This window comes from Vicugna pacos, chromosome 1, assembly GCF_048564905.1.
Source record: "Vicugna pacos chromosome 1, VicPac4, whole genome shotgun sequence".
Lineage (NCBI taxonomy): Eukaryota > Metazoa > Chordata > Mammalia > Artiodactyla > Camelidae > Vicugna > Vicugna pacos.
Genome location: NC_132987.1, coordinates 85134563 through 85154576, shown reverse-complemented (window position 1 = coordinate 85154576; position 20014 = coordinate 85134563). Strand labels below are relative to the sequence as shown.

The 20014-nt window shown below is 48.3% G+C and overlaps 1 protein-coding gene across 6 annotated transcripts in view; it reads right to left on the bottom strand.

Annotated features, from left to right (window-relative positions):
• Positions 1-20014, bottom strand: part of RIOX2 (ribosomal oxygenase 2) — a 25365-nt gene extending 5351 nt beyond the window's left edge. For 4 of the 6 annotated variants that reach the window (XM_072966833.1, XM_072966851.1, XM_072966848.1 and 1 more), the window contains exons 1-6: positions 19873-19988; positions 14527-14995; positions 9640-9759; positions 8395-8523; positions 3528-3631; positions 207-309 (exon numbers count right to left, since the gene is read on the bottom strand). In XM_072966833.1, the coding sequence (XP_072822934.1) occupies positions 207-309; positions 3528-3631; positions 8395-8523; positions 9640-9759; positions 14527-14958 (888 nt within the window). In that variant the 5' untranslated portion in view covers positions 14959-14995; positions 19873-19988. The other 2 variants (XM_072966839.1, XM_031672288.2) reach the window with 2 other exon arrangements.

Below are 20014 nucleotides of genomic sequence, written 5' to 3'. Positions count from 1 at the left end.
GCACAGAACCCCTGGTCTTTCGGGGAGCATGTGATGGGCGGCACTCCATTCATTCTGCACACCACCCAGTCTGGCAGGTCAGCATGGGAGGAGGCTAGCTTGGCTCACGTGGGGAGAAGGATGCTGGGGTCCCAAGGAGGCTGCCACTGCTCTAGCTGGCCTGGGCTGCGGCTTCCCCTCCTTTCCCACCTGCCTTCACTCCTCACCAGGAGCAGCTGCCGAGGGATGCCGGCCCGTAACTCCACATCGGCCTTCGCGGTATCAAACACGAGCCCCGAAATGGTGTCCAAAAGGAAATCTCCCCATGAACTGGAAAGTGCACCAAGAAAATAGAGAGGGAATGCGTAAGAAATGTGCCTAAAACACTGACTATTAAAAGCCTAGAGCTACAAATTGTCAAGCCAACTCCCCTGCCCTGGCACCTTGAATTCTGTAATTTCACGTCACTCAGCATGAAAACTCAAGGCCTCCATCAATCACAGGCTGCCCGCCCTCCCCATTTCCGGACAGTCACATGGAAAGTTAAAGGTGGGAAGCTAGGCTTTATTCAGGATTTATCTCAAATGTAAAGATACCAGAAAATTAACTACATACTGTCATAAATAGGAAGTTCAAGAGACCAATTTTTTTTAATGTTTTCAGCTGTAACCCAGTGCCTATGAGGAGAGCTTCGCAGGAAACTTTAACACTCAATCATTATAGGACCTGAAAAAATTTTTAAGTGCAATGAATCCAAAAGCAATACATTTAAGGTAACAGCAAGATTCCCCAGACTGTGTGACAGTCTGAACAGTTAAAACACTACATGTTCCTTTGTCCCTTACAAAAAAGAGGGACACTGTTTCTCAGTAAAATATCCAACATCCACGATTTCAAAACAATTGATTTTGCAACTTGTTAAATTCTAGCAATGGTTTTCCTGGGGTAGAAGGCAGAATTCAGAGGCCCAAAATAACAGCTCAGGATGAGCGTCAGTGTTCAGCTGTCTCTGACTTCTCTGGGGCGTTTCAACTCGATCCTAACCGTGTGCCAGCGGGGGAAGCCCACGCTGTGGGGCTGCCCTCTCTCAACATTTCTGAGCTGTTCAAAATTTTCCTCTGTGTCACCAGCAGATTTCAAATTGTTAGCTACATGCAAAATGGAAATTCACAGTGTGGCTCTTGCTTCTCGCTCAGTAAGCAAAATTAACACTTTTATGCTTCCCTCCTGGGAAAGTGGCAAGAGGATGAAAGCCACATGAGACACTTTCCCCAAGGTGTCCACTCCTACCTGGTGGTCTCACCACCGTGTGATTTAACACTACGCCCGACCTCACACCTTTGATTGCGCTTCGACCTGGAGGACGCGCGCAGGCCTCCCAGCAGCAGGAAGTGAGCTCGTCCTTCGCGGGGTCCCAGGTAGCCGTCACACAACAGTAGCTCATGGAGGGGGTTAAGCGCAGTTAAACTGATCTCCGTGCTCTTTCTAGAAGGTATCTCAGGCCTTTCCAAAGTTTGGGAATAACACCTCTTGAGGGGTTCACTTTAATAAAACAGCCAAATCGACCTGCCACTGTCCCATAGAGCAGGTACCAAATGTTCCAACAACATGACCCCTGAGAGGCCAAGTCCATTGTGCCTTAAGGAGCACCAGGACCAAAGCACAGGGGACATCTCTGGGGAGCAACGGTCCTCACATTACATCTGTCCCATTCTAGCGCCAGCCCCACTGACAAAGGCACAGGTCAGCGTCCAGCCTAGACTCACGGGTCCTGGTGCCCGCCCACAGCCCTGGGGCATCCTCTGTAACTCAGACAGCTGGTCCCCAGCCCCGCTGACTTCGGGGGGTGGGGAGAGCCGGGAAAGCCTACCAGATCCTCATTCCTGGGACTGGGAAATAGCGTGTCAGGCACCCAGGGGAAGCACAAGCTAACAGGTTCAGCAAGGTCAAGGGAGGTCAGAGAAGGCACTGATGAGAGTTTGTGATGAGCCAATGTTGTGAGTAAACAGAAACTGAGGAAGGAAAACCAGTTACTAGAAAGCCAGTTGGTGGCAGAGAAATGAAAAGGGCGGAGAAGGAGGGAAAGAGGGCGCAGCTGAGTATCGGTGATGGCAGGACACCCAAGGATGCATTCATGGGCCAAACTCTGTGGCTGCCAAGGCCCAGAGCCAGTGTGGTCCACAGTCAACTTCTGGTCCAGCCTCCCTGCGGCTGCCCTTCCCCACATGCTACGACGCGCTCCTACGACCGCCCCTGTCTTCAGCTGTCCTCAGAGGCCTTCTGCTCCTTGTTATGCAAGAAACCTAACTAGCTACGGTGACATGGGCATTTTTCATAAAGGAAGCCTGAAACAAGCTTCGGCTCCTACCTGTGGGCAAAGAGCCTAACTTCAGGCCCAACTCCAGCTGGTTCCTCCAGTCTCTTCACTTCACACTGAAAAGCCAGATGAGGAGGCCGAGGAAGGCTTACTCACTTGTTCTGCAAGCTCCAGCTCTGAAGTCAGAGGGGACTTGCTGCCCCTTGGGCTGGAATGGCCTCGCCTGCTCTGCCCTTCTGACCCACCTCTACTTCCTCATAAATCTCCCTCAGCTCAGGTGTCATTTCTGAAGCCTTCCCTCATGCCCCAGCTGAGCTAAGAGCATTGCTCTGTGCTCCCAGGGTCCCCTCCGCACACCTATGATGGAATATATCACACTGCCTGGTAACTACTCACACCCTCCCCACCACTTCCAGAGTGTAAGTTCTCTCAAAGCCCCTCCAGTCCAGTGCCTACAATCCCAGCAACCAGCACAAGGTCTAGCCCCTGCGTGATGAGTAAATTAAGCTTTTAATGGGATCTGGACCAGCAAGGTGGCTGCTGTCAGGAAATCACTCCCAGGGCACTGCAGCCAGGTCCTGTCACGTGACCAGGTACTCACCCAACTGGAACATGGTTTTAATTGGAACTGTTTTCAGCACATGTGCTTTTAGGACTCCTTGTTCCAGACTTCCTTTCTGATTTTAATTTCATGAACTATAAAAGATGGAGACCTTAAAAAGAGACCCAGAGGTTTCAATGGATACAGAGTTTCTGTCTGGGGTGATGAAAGTGTTCTGGAAGCAGATGGTGGTGATCGTTGTACAACACTGTGCGTGTAATTAATGTTACCAAAATGGACACTTAAAAATGGTTAAAGTGGCATATTCTGTGTTATAAATATTTTACTGCAATAAAAAAAATTTTTTAAGGAGAAAGACTACTAGCCCAGCCTGGCATCACAAACACACCGCCACACCCACAGCTAAGGTTCTGTCTTCCCAAACCCCGAGAGCCTTTACTTGGGCAAGTCCCAGCATTCTGTAGAGTCAGGTTCGTGACGTTCCAGGACAATACCCAGATGGGTCAAGGGCACAGGTAGGACACTGAAGGGATACAAAGTCAGCAGGGGATGCCTGAAACCCCGGAGCTAGATAAGTGGTAAAGAGGCGGCCAACTCCCCACCACCGCCTCCTGACCGTGGCTGCCCGGAGGAGCTGTAGGGGGACAAGGCCGGGAGAGGGGCGCTCACCTGCCCTGGTAGGTGCTGATGGTCACGTGAGTCGAGTGCGCCAGCCCCGGGGGAGTGTCTGCCTGATGAATGGTCCCCCTGGGGAAGTACAGCAGGTCTCCTGGCTACAGGAAGGAGGAGAAAGGGGGGAGGGAGTTAGAGCAAGGGCTGTCTTCTCATTCCTCTACATTTTAAAGAGACAAATGCAGGCTGTGAGTGTCAGATCTGCACCCTAGATACCTCTGCCTGGTGATCTAGCCGTGGTCTGCATGCTGGGCTCAGCAGTGCCCGCTGGTCTAGCTCGGCAGTGTCTGTGAGCCTGTCACCATGAAGCCCAATCCTGGAGGGGCTTCCAGCACCTCAGGTCACTTTCTTTATTCACAAGCTGAGACCAGATTCACCAGAAACCACCCCGCCCTGATCCAGGGATCAAGGAGGTGATACCCTGTGCCCAGGAGCCTGCTCTGTCCCCCGCACCCTTCCGTGGAGCAGTGAGGAGGAGCTGCACCCACTGGCTGTGACCCCCAAAGTACCTGACCTCCCAAAGCCTCAGTTCCTTTACGTGTGAAATAGAGGCAGTTGCCCCAAACCTCACAGGGTGACTTTGAGGATGAAAGGAGACACTGTACCCAAAGCTCTTGGAGCAATGATGGCACGTGGCTGTGTTATAATTATGACTTTACCTGCCAGCCCTTGATATTACCTGTGAGCTCTTACAAGCAGAGTCTACGTCCACCTTGTCTCTGCAGGGCCTAAACCACCAAAGCACCCAGCACACGACAGAGGCTCAAGAGACATTTGGAAGAACAGATGAAAACCCCCGTAACCCTTCACTTGAACCTAAACACTAGACGTAACTACAGATCAGTCACTGTCTTGGGCCAGTAAGCCTCCTCCACCCTGTCCTATTCCTCTCCCAAGCCAGTGAACAGAAATATTCTCCCCAAATCACTCCCGTCCTGGAGCCACCTCCTCCCTCATCCCACCCAGATGGAAAACACTCAGCAGGGCAGTTGCCTCAGAAGAGGAGAGGGAATCATGAGAGTCACTCAGCTCCTCTCCACAACCATGGGAAGTGGTCTGCCTCACTGGTTAGGAGCATGGGCCCTGGAGGAAGAGCTCAAGAAATATCAGTAAAAACTTTTTTTTTTGAAATGTTAAGATTTGCCTTAGAGCAAGAAATAATACACAATAATATATGTATTCATAAGTGCTATCTTGGTGGCTCATGTGCCCTGAATGACACCAAACTGACAGGGAAACTAGTACTTCAATTTAATAAATGCATTACTCATAATTACACCCATTATATGGGAGAGGCTGCGTGCTAGGCCTTGAATGAGGCTCTCACATGTATTTCATCCATTCATTCATTCACTCATCCCACAAACATGTGATGAGCCCTTCCCTGCCCAGGCACCACGCTAGGCACCGGGGAAAGAGCATCAAACAAAACAAAGACCTGCTCTGATGCAGCACATTCCAGAAGAGAAGACAAACACCTGAGAAGGGAGAAGAGACAATAAACACAATGAAGACAGTCTAGTGAGGCAAGAGGGATGAAATAAAGTAGCAAATAATGTCAAGTGGTGAATTCGATGGAGGAGGGAAATGATGCTCCTGGAACCGGGGGCAGGGTATGCCTGGAGTAAGAGGTGCTATTTTACCCCAGGATGGTCCATTAAACCTTACTCGGCTAAGGTGACATGTTGGTAGAGACTTAAGGAAATGAGTGAGCCAGCCATGTGACTACCTAGGGAGAAAGGATTCAGCTGGAGGAAAGAGCAAGTGCAAAGGTCCTGAGGCTAGAAGGTGTCTGGCAAGCTGAGGGACATAGGTAGGCCAGTGTGGCAGGACAGTGAGTGCAGGTGGGAATGAGGGGAAGGGAGGGGAGGTGAGCAGGCAGCAGAGGACATTACGGGGTCTTCTGGACCATTTCAAGGACTTTGGTTTTTATTCTGTGTTTAATAGAAAGTCACTGGAGGTTTGGGCAAAGGTGCACAGGATCATAAAAGGATCAGTATGGTTGTTATGTCAGAAAGTCTGCAAAGGGGACACCAGATAGGAAGCTTTTGTATACATGTGTCTAAGAATTTTGTCCTGAACAACCAGAAAAATGGCGACACATTTGCATGAAGAAGGAGGCTGGGGACAGGGTGGGACATGGGATTCTGGTTGGGGGAATATTAAAGTTATGGCATCTTCTACCTTTCCAGGGGAGACATAGAGTGGGCAGATGGATTATGAGTCTGGAGCTTAGAGATGGGGGCTAGCGATCTAACACAGCATTTAAAATATATCACTGTAGAGGGTATTTGAAACCTTGGGAGGGAATGCTGACTCATCAAAGAAGTCCAGGAAACGAGCCCTATATCCTAACTAACAAAGGTGGGACGACTGAGGACAAGACAGCAAAGGGGATGAAGAGGCCGCTCAGTAAGGTGGTGAGAGGACCAGGAGAGGGTTGCACCCTGGAAGCCAGTGAAGAAGACGGGGGTGACCACTGTGTCAAACACTGACGACAGGCAGACTGAGATGGGGTTCAGAGCTGACCACCTGACAAGGTGGAAGTGACCTTGAGAGTAGTTCTAGAGGAATGGTGGGGAGGAAAGCCTGCTGGGAGGGGTTCCCAAGAGCAGGAGAGAAGAGGAAAGGAAGACAAGGCATTGTGGCAGGGTCCCCAAAAATGTCTACCTCCTAATCCCTGCCACCTATAAATAGGGAGGTTACATGGACAAGGTAACTCAAGGCTGCAAATGGAATTAAGGATGCTGACGGGAAGATTATTCTGGATTACCTAGGAAGGCCCAATGTAACCACAAGGATCCTTAAAAGTGGAAGGCGGTATTGGAAGACAGAACCAGAGAGAGGGCAGCAAGAGAAAGACCAAGCCCCTTGGTGCTGGCTTTGAAGATGGAGAAAAGGGCCATGAGCCACTGAATGCAGGTGGCCTCTGAAGCTGGGAGAGACAAGGAAATAAAATTTCCCCTAAAGCCTCCTGCTGACACCTTGATTTCAGCTAAGCGAAACCCCTGGACTTCTGAACTGCAGAACAAGATAATACATTTGTGTTGCTCCGAGCCATTGAGTTTGTGGTAATTTGGTAAGCAGCAATAAAATGACACACAGCCATCTTGTCCAAGGAATTCCACTATAAAGGAAGCATCAAAGTAACATTTTAAAATCCTTACCACTTACAAGGTCAGCATTATGATGTCCATTTTAATAAAGAAGAAATCAAAACTGAGATCAATAACTTGCCCAAGGACATGCAGCTTGTAAGTGACAGCAGCTGAATTCAAACCCAGGTTTGTTAGTCCCCAAGCCACAGAGACACGATACCAACAGGGGTGGTCCTCGCCCCAAGACCCCATGCTTGGCAGACATACCAGCCAGGCTGCTGCTGGAGCAGGAAGGAAAGGGTGAGGAGGGCTCCAGGCCTCCGACTGCAGCCACCACGCCCACCCCTGCCCAGAGCGACTCAGCTTTTCTATTTCATATATTGGGCATTTATGCCAGATTTCATTAGAAGAATTTCACTGATTAAAAACTCAATCAACATCAACTTGAAAAACGTTGCAGGACACAGTGCTGTCTTTCTCCTTCCAGAAGACTCAGAACTTCTCTCATGAACTGTGATCAGGATGGGTGTTGCGACCAGTGGGCACTGCTCTGCCTCCTCCAAGCCCCACACCTCGAGGACCACCATGCAGCCCGACCTTCTCAGGCAGGGCAAGATGTCAGCCTGAGGAGCCCAGCCCTGGCCTCAGAGACCATGGATGGCTTAGTCTTTGGCTTAAAAACAATCAGCCAAGAGCAGGGCCGGCTCTTCCTGAAAAGGGCCAGATAATAACTATCTCTGGTTTGTGGGCCACATGGTCCTGGTGGCAGCTAGGCCAGTTGGCTGACCGCTGACCAAGAGCATAAAAAAAACAAAAGGTACCTTTACTGTTGTATTTATTCAAGTCCCCTATGACACGGGCACCCATCCTAAAAAGGGAGATTGTTTCTCCCAGCTACGGCAGGCAGGCAAAGATTTTACAATCAAGAAAGAGCCACAAGGCAGTGAGTGAGAATTAGATACTAATTACAACTTTAAGACACAAGAAATACAAAAACAATAGCCCTGTGCAAGTCTACCAGGTGACTTAGAATCTTTGGAATGGTTTGAATCAACTTTTACCACTGAAGGAAATTAAATCGAAGTTTTGTAGGAAAAGGTATAAAGTTTAATTATGCAGCTGTTCTTATTTCTCTAAGATTTCTTCGCAGCAGCCTCACCTGCGGGGTTTGGCTCTGATCCCACCCAGGCTAACAGCTCAAAGACATGCTGTCTCAGCAGCAGGTGCCAACAGGCCAGCACATGCTCCGTCCAGCACAGGTCTCCCCGGAGCCTGCAGGGTGACTATTCTGGTGACTGTATGCGGGGAAGGGAAGGGCGCGCGGAGAGTCTACCGCACAAGCACAAGCACAAGGGATCAAACTGGAATTTTACCTACAGAAAAGCTAAGGAGTCCCCGGCCGTGGGCTGCCTAGGTGACCTACGACCCAGCACTGACCACTGTCTCGGACCTGGTGAAGCTGCCAAGGCCGTGCCTTCCACGTTTACTCTAGAGAAGTCAGCGGTCACTGAATCCATACTTCATTCCTGTCGAACTTGGATTATATTCGGAGGCAGGTGGTATGCAAAACGAACCTAACATTTGCTCAGCTCAGTTCCATGAGTACCGACCACCAGGGCTCCCTCAGAAGCTCCCCGCACCAGCTACGTGGAATGAGAGCCACCCGCCCACAGTCTCTTGGATACGTTCCCAGGGGACCAGGACACAAACACTAACCCTCAAGCCAAACTTCTCGCCGGAGAGGCACGCACCACGGCAGCCCGTACCTTCAGCGTAAACTCCTGTGCCGGCCTCCCGATCCTGTCCTCGGCCACCACGCTGTACTCCCGCGCCAGGGGCACCGTCGGGCGGTACAGGCGCCAGTGCTTCTCTCCCTCCAGCTGCAGGATGAAGACCTGCGGAGCCCAGGGCCCGGGAGTGTCAGGGAGCCTCCTGACGGCTCACAGGCAAAGTGCTCCTAGAGTCTCCCCTGCCGGGGCTTAGACGAATTACAAATCTCAGATGAAAAATAAAAATGAAAGGTCACAGATGCATTTCACTCCACACTGAAATACAAGTTACCATTACCAGTAATCACTTTTAAAACCAGGTCATCATGAACCCTGACACTGGAAGACTATTCATTCTTTTCACTTTCATAAAGCCTCACAAGAGTTCTTTATATTCCACCATCCAGCCCACTATCGCATCCCCATAAATCTCCTATCAAGACAGCAGAAAGCCTATAATCTCTGATGGAAAAGCCAAGCTTCAGATACTACTGGGTGTCTAAAATCCTGACTATAATCCCTGGCACAGAGGAAGACTTCAAGTTTTTTAATTCTTCATTCAACCAAAGATATTTTAAAGTTCTGTTAAAAAATTTTAAAAAAAACTTTTGGAAAATGTCTTGATATCAAATTGCTCTCAAAGGAGGAAAAAACAGGTTTCTTCTGACTAATAACTCTATGTTCACACATTGTATTAGTACAAAAATAAAATTACAAAATACCTAAGCCAAAGAGTTAACTTTTTTTGGCAGCCACATGAGAGTGAAATCAACACTTGTCAAGGTGCCAGTGCTTAAGTGAAACCATGACCTTCATTCGAGCTTCCCCAAGAATTTCACAAATGGAAAAAATATATATATTTTTGGCAGTTACAGAAAAAGGACAAAATGAAAGCAGATGGAAGGATTACTTGTGACCCCACCTTATTAAAGACCATACGTTGTGAAATTAAAGAAAAAGGCCAATCACACTTTTCTGTAGATAAATTCAATAAATACCTGCTTCATAAGAATGTGCGGCTTTTTCTATTAGGAAATAATTTCTCCCCTTTCTGAAGGAGCAGGAAACCAGTTTGGTGGGATTAATTTTGGCCCCTCACCGAAGTGAGGGAGGTCTAGCTCTCCAGAGCCCACACAGGAAGAGTGGGCGAGACCCAGCTGGTGAGCTGAGCTGAACCCTACGACCCCCTGACCTGGCAGCAACTCTCTCCTCCCGGAGCCCAGCAGTTTCCTCCCCTCTCACCTCGACATCATCATAATGGGGTGGCAGGCCTTGAGCTCCTGCGGGCGTCATGTACACATTCGAGCCAACCAAGGAGCCAAAGTAGCATTCCAGCTTCTCCTGGATCCTCCAAAGCTCATCCTTAAAAAAAAGGGAAAGAAAGGTGGAGGAGGAAGAGGTGAAAAATACATTAGAAGTAAGAGGAGAACATGATCCTATTTGCTCAGCAAGTCTTTAATGCACAGCTGCTACGTTCCAGACACTGGGAGTTCATCCGTGACTGAGCCAGCACCTCTGCCCTCAAGACCCTTCCGTCCAGCGCAGCACAGCAGAGAAGAGGTGGCAGATAAACAAGGCAACAGCGAGGCAGGCAACAGGGAGTCACGAAGGATTTTAAACAGGACAAAGATATGGCCCAATTCTCGTTTATAAGAGTTCTCTCCAGCTACGGTATGGAGAATGGATGGTAGAAAAGCGAGAGAGGGCAATCAGGAAGCTACTAAGGCAGCAGCGTAAGGGGGAAGTGACCAGAGTGGTGGTGTCACTGAACCAAACTTGGGTCCGCCCACCTGCCCGCGCACGCAGTAAAGCCAATCTACTGGCACCGAGTGGTGGTGAAGGAGAGCACAGGGTTTACTACAAAGGCGCTAATACAAGGAGTATGGGTGGTTCCTGCTCTAAAACCCCGACTCCCTGAAGGGTTTCAGCAAAGCACTCTTAAAGGTGACGTGGGCAGTCCCAGGGTATGCGATCAGCTCGTGCACAATTCTGTGATGGGCTGATGGTGAGGTAACAGGGCGGTGTCACAGGGGTTAACAGTATTAATCTTTAGGTGCCAGTAGGTCTGGGGGCTATGTGCCCATGATTATCAAGTAGTTAACTTCTCCCATTTGGTGGTGGTTTTAGCATCTGTAAAACAACTCAGGAAATGCGCATCAGATACTGTTATCTGGGTACTTCAGAGAGGAGCTACAGCAGAGGATGTGAGGGAGGGTCCTGCTTGGTTACAGGAGAGATGAGCAGCAATGCCGAGATGTGCTCTAGAAGCAGCACTGACAGGATCCCGATGGCCCAGCTACAAAGGGGTGTGGGAGGGGGCAGAATAAGACCGACAAATACTCTTGGGCTTTTGACTGAGGCAGTTGGTTAGCTCCCAGTTCCACTGAAATGGGAGATTTGCTAAAGAACAAGTTTTCAGGGAGAAAACAGAAAAGCTGTACCTCAGAAACGTTAAGTCTGAGCTGCTAAGACCCCCATGTGGAGGCATTTTTAAGGAAGCCTCTGGCTGGCGAAGTCTGAAGTTCCTGCAAGCTATAAGGACTGGGATTTACACTTGGGGACCAGCCCTCACAGCACTGGTATTAGAGCAATGGGAGAGGAAATGACAGCTTAGGAAGAGGGTACAGACGGAGAAGGGGGCTCGGAGGCGAGTCATGCTCCCTCCCTCCGGCCCCAGTCAGCTCCCCAGGGCCTGACCCAGAGAGGAGCCACCACCCCTGGGAGGGAGAAACTGATCTTCCCAAGGCAGGCGAGGAGCGGAGAGGCCCAACCTGGCCACGTGGGTGCCAGCGCTTCTCACAGGCCAGGCACTATCTCCGAGGGCTTTACTTCACACTGTAGTTCTACCCCTCTCCCAGCAACTCTCTCTTGGATTCAAATCCTGGGATTCAAATCCACGCAGCCTGGCTGCAGAGCCCACACCTTTGCCACAACTCCGCACTGCCTCTCCAGGGGACTGTCTTAGAGAAGAGCCACCTACAAAGAACACTGGGGCCCCACGTTTCAAGCATATGAATGTCCAGTGCCTGGCACTCAGAAGACATTGAAGTATTTAAATATTTGCTAAGGAAACCAATGACCGCGGCTTGGGAGTCAATCCTGCCACTGGAGTGAAAAAAAAAAATCTGCAGTATTACAAATACCAAGTGGGGAAGAACTGGGTCAGCAGGAAAGAAGCTTTGAGAGACACCTGTATATAGACCACTGGGCTACTCTGCATCTCAGGGATTCTACTTAACACAGGAAGGATAATAATTTAATAGCATCTGAATAGCTCCAAAGAGTTAGCAGATCTCCCAAGCAGCCTAATGGATACCTGGCTCTGTAATTCCATTTATACAGTAACTGGAACCGGCTTCTCTCTCCCTGCTTCCCCTCTCCCCACCCCCAGCCCCTCTGATGGCCCTAGTGGTGTCTCAGAACCTTGAGTGACTTTATGGCTCCTAACTCAAGCTTCTGGGTCTGGAATTGAGGAGTACACATCTCTTTTCTTCTTAAAGGTTACTGAAAACCCTATCCTTTGTACAGTTTTTCTCTCGGACCTCTAGCTTCCGAATCTGGCAAGTGTGGTCCACTAGAAAGAGATCTGGAGTCAAACCACGTCAGTCCAAGCTGTAGTTACAAGCTAGGTGACTTCAACTTCTCTGTTTGTATAAGTGAAGACTCCTATCCTAAGATGGTGGGGAACAGCATAAAACTCATCTCAGATCCTATCTAAAATGCAAAGCAGTATACAAATGTTACAGTTTCACCAGAGCTGACTTAGGCAAAAACAAGGCTACTGAAATCTGTCTCCTTTAACTCCTGTCTCCCAGCTATGTCTGGAGAAGCCAAGGAGGACCCCAGGACAACAGGAAAGCGAGGGGGGAGCCCCTCCTCTCTCCACTGACCTACAAGCATTATCAAAGCCGAATGCAACGGCTAAGCCCAGAAGCCCACGTTCATGCCTAAAGAAAAGCAAAAACAAGCATGCCAAAAGCCCTACTATAATTCAGTTAACATCTTTAGACATATGGTTAGGAAAATGCCCTCAATCTGGAGTCAGAAGTCCTTCCTTAGTAGCTATGGAAGTCCCATTTGTGAACTTCAATGGAGACCACAGCGACTGCTCTAATGATTTCAAATGTCTGCTGCAAAGACTGACAGTGAACACACGTGCAAGTATTTGGTAAATTCAAGTGGACTTTTGATATACAGATCACACAAAGCAGGTGGGCAACAACCTCTAGGCTGTTCATTTCCAGACTAACTAGCATAATAAGCTGTGCACATTCTGGGACCTGATAAAGAAAGGGCTGACTGTTCACTCTGACAGTCTCTCACCCTGGCCAGAGAGGAACTGCTCCAGATTTTCTCTATCCTGAGAGCGCTGTGTCCACTAGTAAACATACACACGCAACACGAAATTGCCACATAACACTACTTAGAACCCAGCAAGCGGGTGAGAGCCTGCAGCTGACAGGTTTCTCAGGTCCTGGTGGTGGAGAGAGAAAACAAACAGGATGCACCCTAGTCTGGCCTGGGGGCGGAGTGGAGACTGGGAAAGTGCATCCTTCCCGCTTTAATGAACACCGCTAAGAGCTGAGTCAACAGGGCACAGGGAATGCGTTCGGCCACAGGAAACTGGGAAGGAGGAATGTGCAGCGCTTAGGCAGATGAGCAGAGAGCCCAGGATGATTCTGAAGCACAGAAAAGACAGCCGCAGAGGACCCCCCCCACACACACACACCAAACAATAACTTCCCGCTGGTCTGCAACCAAATTACATGTAATCAACCTCACTGGTCTTTTCCAGTCATAGTTCTTAGGCGTTGAAAAAACACTCTTAAAAAAAAAAGTGCTGATTCTAGCCAAGTAGAGTCAAAGACTAGCTCAGAGCGAAGTACCCTGTTGTCCATATTTTCTGAATGCAAATCACCACTTGGTCTGGCAAGTGATTCATAAATTCCTTTTGGGTGCTAGAGCCAAAAGGCTGGCATTGCAGGGGCATTTCAACTGCTCAGGGCTGCATGAGATGGAATATCTGGAGTGAGGACTTATACTGAAAAGTTTCAGAATACTTTCACTTTATGCAAGAGTACAAACAGGTTCAGGAGGCCGTGGACAAAAAAGGGAAAGGCATTCACAAGATGAGTGAGGCCTAACGGATCTAACAAGGCACCTTGAATTCAGTCATAAGAGGCATTCCTGGTAGCTGGTGACAAGGCCCTGGGAGCCACACAGCCAGAACTCAGCCCCTCGACGTGGGACTTCACGCACTGCTCTCCCCCTCCTCCCGTGCTGATGGGGCAATTCAGCCACGGGTCACAGAAGGGGATTTCTGAAGGGGGATGAACTTTTACCTAAGAACAGGCCCTCAGTTGCTCTGAGCTACCTGTCACATAAAGATCTCAAACCTCTGTGAGAGCAGATTAGCTCATCCTAGGTCTACGTTTTACAAACACAGAAAATGAGCATGGGGTGGAGGGTGGGGTGCAAATTATTCCTCAAATGTCAACCACTGATGGAGAATAAAGAAAAGTTAGCCAGTCTTTCCAACTGGCAAATCAAAGCTACCGTCCACCTATGACTGCCCCCAGCAGCAGTTCCAGGGCCCTGCCCCTCAGCCCGGTGGCTCTTAAGAAGGGTGAAGTCTCTTTCTTGAACATGCAGCTGCTGTGTGGTCTGGTCACTGCTCCAAAGCCTCTGATTTGGCAGATGGAGGCAGCAGAGGGAGGCAACTTCATGAAGAAAATGATCACCTTGATGCTATCATGCCTTAAATCATAGTGATGGGACAAACCAAACAGAGATGCCTACCATATAGCAAAACATACACCAGCCCACGGAGATGCTCCTGGAGCTGTCATGTCACTTTAACAAACTTTATAAACTTGCAATATAATTTAGTTTTTGCAGCTCAGTGACACCTAGCCATGTCCACCCCAAGCTGTTAGAGATCCTGTTTAGCCAAAAGGGAACACAAAAATCACTGAAGCTGGAGTGCATCTGAAGACCAGACAGGTGCTACCTCTTCTCAAACTCAACTGATGGCAGGAGGCTAATCATAATCAAACCCCTGAGCTGATCAGCAGCCAAGTGTTAGTGCTTCAATACACACGAGGCCCCTGCACCGCGGAGATCCATTACCTTGAATCTCTGAGGTTGGTGAAACTGAATTGTTGCCCTTTTCTGGTCGAAGTCTTTTCTCAGCTGAAGGAAGTGCACTTTGCCATCTTTATTTAAAACCTTTTTCTTCCCACTGACACAACGGCAGACGTTGATGTCCCTCCCGTAGTACACACCCTGGCGGCACAGGCTCTTCAGGTCTGAGAGCCTGAACAGGGACTGGTAATATGTGGCCAGCGCTAGGTCATCTCTCTGGATGAGAAGGGGCTTCTGCTCCCAGAATTCCTGGAAAAAAGTCTCTGCCTTGACGGGTGAGATTAAACTTTCAAAGAGGCCACTGGGGCTGTCAAAGTTCAAAGGGAAAGGCCCCTCGGCCACCTCCACCTTCATCTGCTTACAGGGAGCAGGCCCCTCTTCCTGCCCATTTGCTGCAGGCTTCGCTTTCTTCGGCATTGTTGTCTTCAGCACAATGCTGCAAGGAGCTGCAAACCTGCCAAAAGGACAAAACACGTGTTTGGGTTTCCCAGTGCCGGCGTCAGGAGTGCACACACAACAAGCACACGGACTCTTCTCAGCCAAGGCCATTTCCTCCAGGATAAGATTCAGTGGGAAGCCAACACCACTTCTTCCAAGGTATGACTCAGCCTCAAACACCACTCAGATCACACATTCACAGAAAGCATGTTTCTCCTGTACACAAGCACTAAGTCACAGAATGCATTACTTATTAGGAGGTATAATTATCCCAAATTAAACAATTCAATGGCCTCAGCAGTTCCGAGTCACAGTTTTAGCCTATGGCCATTGACGAAGCAAAGTCGAAATCTTATATTTGGCTTTAATCAGCACCAGGTCCCGGCTCTAATTAGATGCACTGAGTTAAAAACACTTGACCTAGAACTACCAAGGGCTGCTGTCCAGACCATCGGGGACAGTGGTGCCACCTGGTGGCTGAAGCAAGAAGTAGCCTGCTCCCAAGTCTTTCCTCAAGCCCCTGGGCCACCTTACTTCCAACCTCAGCTTATTGTTAAAAATCGACACTTTACCAGAAACCTCCCATTAAAAAATAAAACAAGAAACTAATTAGGAGCTGAAAAATGAAGAGTAAATACAGTTACATCCCAAGCCTTTTAAAAGTTGTAACTTTTTAACTAACATAAGACACAACAAATAGCAACATCATTAACCTCTAACACAGCGCTCCTCCCTCTGGCTTTCATGGGCACACACATCCCCTTGGGCACCTAGACGTCAGGTGGGGCTTGAGAGTCTGCATCTCTATCAAGCTCACAGGTAATGATGCTGCTGCTGGGCCACAGACCACACTTGAGTCTTAAGAGAAGCAACCCTCCTAAGTGTTGCCAAGGTCTCTCAGAGCCACCCCAAACCACAACTGCCGTCCCGCTCGCAGCGCAGATGCCCTTCACCTGGACTTCAAGAGCAGGACTTCAAATTATGTGAATTTCCTGAAACTGCAAAATTCTGTTTTATGGTACATTTTTTCCCCATAGGAAGGCTAGGGTGGAGGGGATTCACTGCTTTAACCAGATTCTTAAAGGAGTCCCCATCCCCTCAAAAGGTTAAAAACCACTGTGCTTAGGAAAACCACTTTTTCCCAGAGACCAGTAACTTATTTATAAGTGTTATGCATTTCTATTTTATTGGGTTATCAGAATTGCAAGAACAGTTTTCTGCTCTTTTATCATTATAACTAAGCTGTATTTCAGTTACACTGTGGACTGAGTAGAATGAATGGTCTGGCCTGGGAAGCAGGCAGCAGAACGTGTCACACTTACGACAACTTACATATAAATTTAGAATTGATTAAGTTCAGAATAAATCTAGAAAATAAATTTAGAAGATCCCTTTGTCCAGTGTAACCAGCCCAATGGTCACTTAGTGGCCACCGTGGTTATCAGATTGTCGATGTTATTGCAGAGATGGTGTGCAAGTGACCCTTGTTTTACTTGATAATGGCTTCAAAGCACAGAAGTAGTGATGCTGGCAATTCAGATATTCTCTTACTGTGCCTAATTTATAAATTAAACTTTATTGTAGGTATGTATGAATAGGAAAAAACTCTTATTATATATAGAGTTCAGTACTATCCAGTTTCAGGCATCCACTAGGGGTCTTGGCACATTATCTTCCACGGATAAGCGGGCACAAATATATAAAACTCTCTAGAAGTCTCATTTTAGCTCCTAAATTTTGAACCCATAAGCAGCTCAGTTCCTTCAAAAGACCAAGTGCTTTTGGTAGGGAAACACAGGACCATGGCAGGAAACTAATACAAACTTATTCTGAAAGCTTCCCTTGAATGGGTAAGGGCTTAAGCTTAAAAGCTTTTTCCCTTAAACTTAGGGGAAGAAACAAATTTGGTGCTTTAGGATTTATCATCAATGAGACACATTTTCTGAAAATGCTTCCTATTCCTTTTCAGTGAAACAGACCAGCTTGATTTCTCAACTGAAGAATCAAGGCTTCAGTGAGACAAAATATTGCTAGAACTTGGAACCCAGAAATGTAGAAATACAAAAAGATATGAAAACAGATTCAGTCAATAGTCCTGCGTGTGCAGAAAATTTACTTGTTATCCTTTGAAACGCCAGCATGTAGCCGAGAGTGTTCTCACCGCCATTAACTGATAATAGGAACTCACTGAGCCTCAACTCTACAAACGATGGGGGTTATGACCATCACCTGCATTCCTTCTGGGCGTCAGGAACTTTGATGTCTGCCAGGCAAGGAGGTCCTGCCTGATCAGCCCCCAATAAAAACCCTAGGCACTGAGTGTCTAATGAGCTTCCCTGGTTCGCGGCACTTCACACGTGTTGTCAAAATTAGCGGCTGCAGCAATTGTGCGCTTGGTCTTCTTTCGCTGTAATAAATCAGCTGTGAGTCCTAGCAAATCACCAACCCTAGGGGTTGTCTTGGGGACCCCCTGACACATGGCTCACATTTAATTTTTAAAAACTCTTAGGTTGGCTCAGAAGGTTTGGATCATTAAAGGTATCCTATAATGATAAAATAATTTCATATTCAGCCACACATCTCTTATCCCTCACAACCTGTCAATTAAGTTTATTTAAGGGATGTGAGCAGCAGGAAGATGCAAACAAAAGGCCTGTTTTCTTTAAGCATAATAGATGGAAACAGCATAAGCATGCTCACCAGGATGAGTGGTAAAAAAAATGTGCAAAATACTTCAGCCAAAAATAAAATCACTTGGAGCATTTTTCCCATCTCCAATCACTGACAAAATAAACCACAACGGTGCATAACAAATGCTTTTGTTAGAACATAAATTTCAGTACTTATACTGCCAAAAGTTACATCATTTACTGCTTATGTTCATATTGAAATGATCTGTTGCTTAATTGGAACCAAGCTTAGAGGTTACTGGGTAAACATACTATTTCTCTGATTCTCACTCTATCCATATTGTAAGACAAACATTTTAACAGCTTTTGGAAGGTGGAGAGGACAACAGAGGACACAGCCCACCACAATAAACATACAAAAATAATAAGCTGCATCACAATTTCAGAAGTGTAAAAAAAAAAAGTGTGTCTTGGAATCTAAGAAATACAAGAATTAAGCAAGAGAATGCTTTGTCTAGAAAAGTACAGCCAACACAAGCCTGCCTCTAAACTGCACGGACCACCCAAACAGAAGAGTAAATATTTTTATAAAGCTGGGGGGCGGGGAGCAAGCTTTTAAAAAGCAACTGTTTCCACTTTGAGTTAACTATAGCATTAAAATGTAAAAAGTCTAAAGATTCAAGGTTCATATTTTACTAACTGCCCCCAGATAAAAAACACCAGCTAATGTAAACAACTTTGAAGGATTAAACTCCACAAGAAAATCAGTACTGGTACCCATTCTACAGCAAACAAATATACATAAAGCCTTTATATTTTTAAGTGTCCCAACCTTCTTCTCTATGGAGAGAACCTTCTTCTCTGAGAAGTCCTAACACAAGACAGCTATCCGCACACTCCCAGAGCCTAGTACAGAGCGTGGCATGTAAGTCCTCAATAAACATTTGCTGAATAAAGTCTTTTTCCCCTTCTTTCATCTTTTGTATACAATTTTAGAGGAAAATCTCAAAAGCCTTACACAAAACAGAGTGGGGGAGGGGGACAGATGGTTTGTTCAGTGGGGATTATTCGGATGGCAGCTGTAGCCTGGGTATTTAAAAGTACTGTCAGAGCTGAGAGGCCTCTTAGCCATCAGTGGTCATTACCAAGCAGGGAAGGTAGGCGTGTCTTTATAATCTCCAGAGCTGTGTTTTACAGAGTGTAGTCAAGTGACCAGGAACGCTTGTTAGCATGCAAATTTCTGGGCCCCATATCAAGCCTACTGGATTAGCAATTCTGGTAGCTAGGGCCCAGAAATCCGCAGTAACACAGTTTAAAAAAAAAAAAAAAAAAGGAGGAGGAGGAGAAGTCAAAAAAGAAGTTAAAAAAAAAAAGTAACCACCTAAAACATTTCTCTTAGGCCCACGTTAAAGTTTATCAAGTCAGGGAGGGGAAAGTGGTTCTCCTATTGACTTAAAGCTGTGATTGGTACTTATGTTTTTGGTTCTATTTTAGAAAGAATGGGTCATATCTCATTAATGTATTTTAGTAACCATGAGGTTACAAAGGATGAGGGCAGAGAGCCGATGGTGGAAGAAGCTGGGTAAATCAGGCTCTTCCACTTAAAGTTGAGACCGGTGAAATGAAAGGCCTGGCGCTGGATTTACAGCTTGTTAGTGAAGTAATCAGAGCCTGCGATTCACAGGCCTGTACGTCCTGAAAACACAGTGACCAACCTGGTCTAATTAACCCGATGGACGCCAACAGTCGGGCAGCTGTCCTAGGCACATTCGGTGACCGATGAATGAAGCGGAGGAGTAGGCTGTAATTTGAAAGTCAGGGTGTGGCGGGAGAGACGCAGCTCCCTAAGCCCGCACTTCAGGTTTCCCAGCAGTAAAGCCCGGCTCTTAGGCCCTGCCTGCCGCCCATGTGCGGCGCCCACGTGGGGGCCGCGCTCCAGGAGAGCCCGCCGCGCCGGCGCGAAGGCGGGCACCACCCCCCATGCCAACCCTCCAAACTTTCCACGTGCTCGTCCTGTCTCCAGACCACAGGCCGAGCACGTAGCTACACGCTCGGCGCCCAGGCCATTCGCGACCCTAGTCCCGGATCCCGGCGGCGCCAGACCCGGCGTGTCCAGCGTCCCCGTCCCCGGGACAGTGGAGCGCGTCGGCGCGCGTCCCCCATACCGCAACCACCAGCGCCCGCCGGCGCGGGCCCGACCGCAGCGAAGCTCCCTGCCCGAGTCCGGGGGCCGGCCCTGAAGTCCTCCCCCCACAACCCCGACCTTGCTTCACCCGCACTAGCGCCTCGGCGCCCGCAGGATGAGCACGACCGCCGGTCCCGCGGCGCGGGGCAGCGGGCGGGGATCGCTCCACTCACCGGGCTCGGCCTGTTGCGCGCGGGTGCGAGCCGAGCCGGGGCGGCGC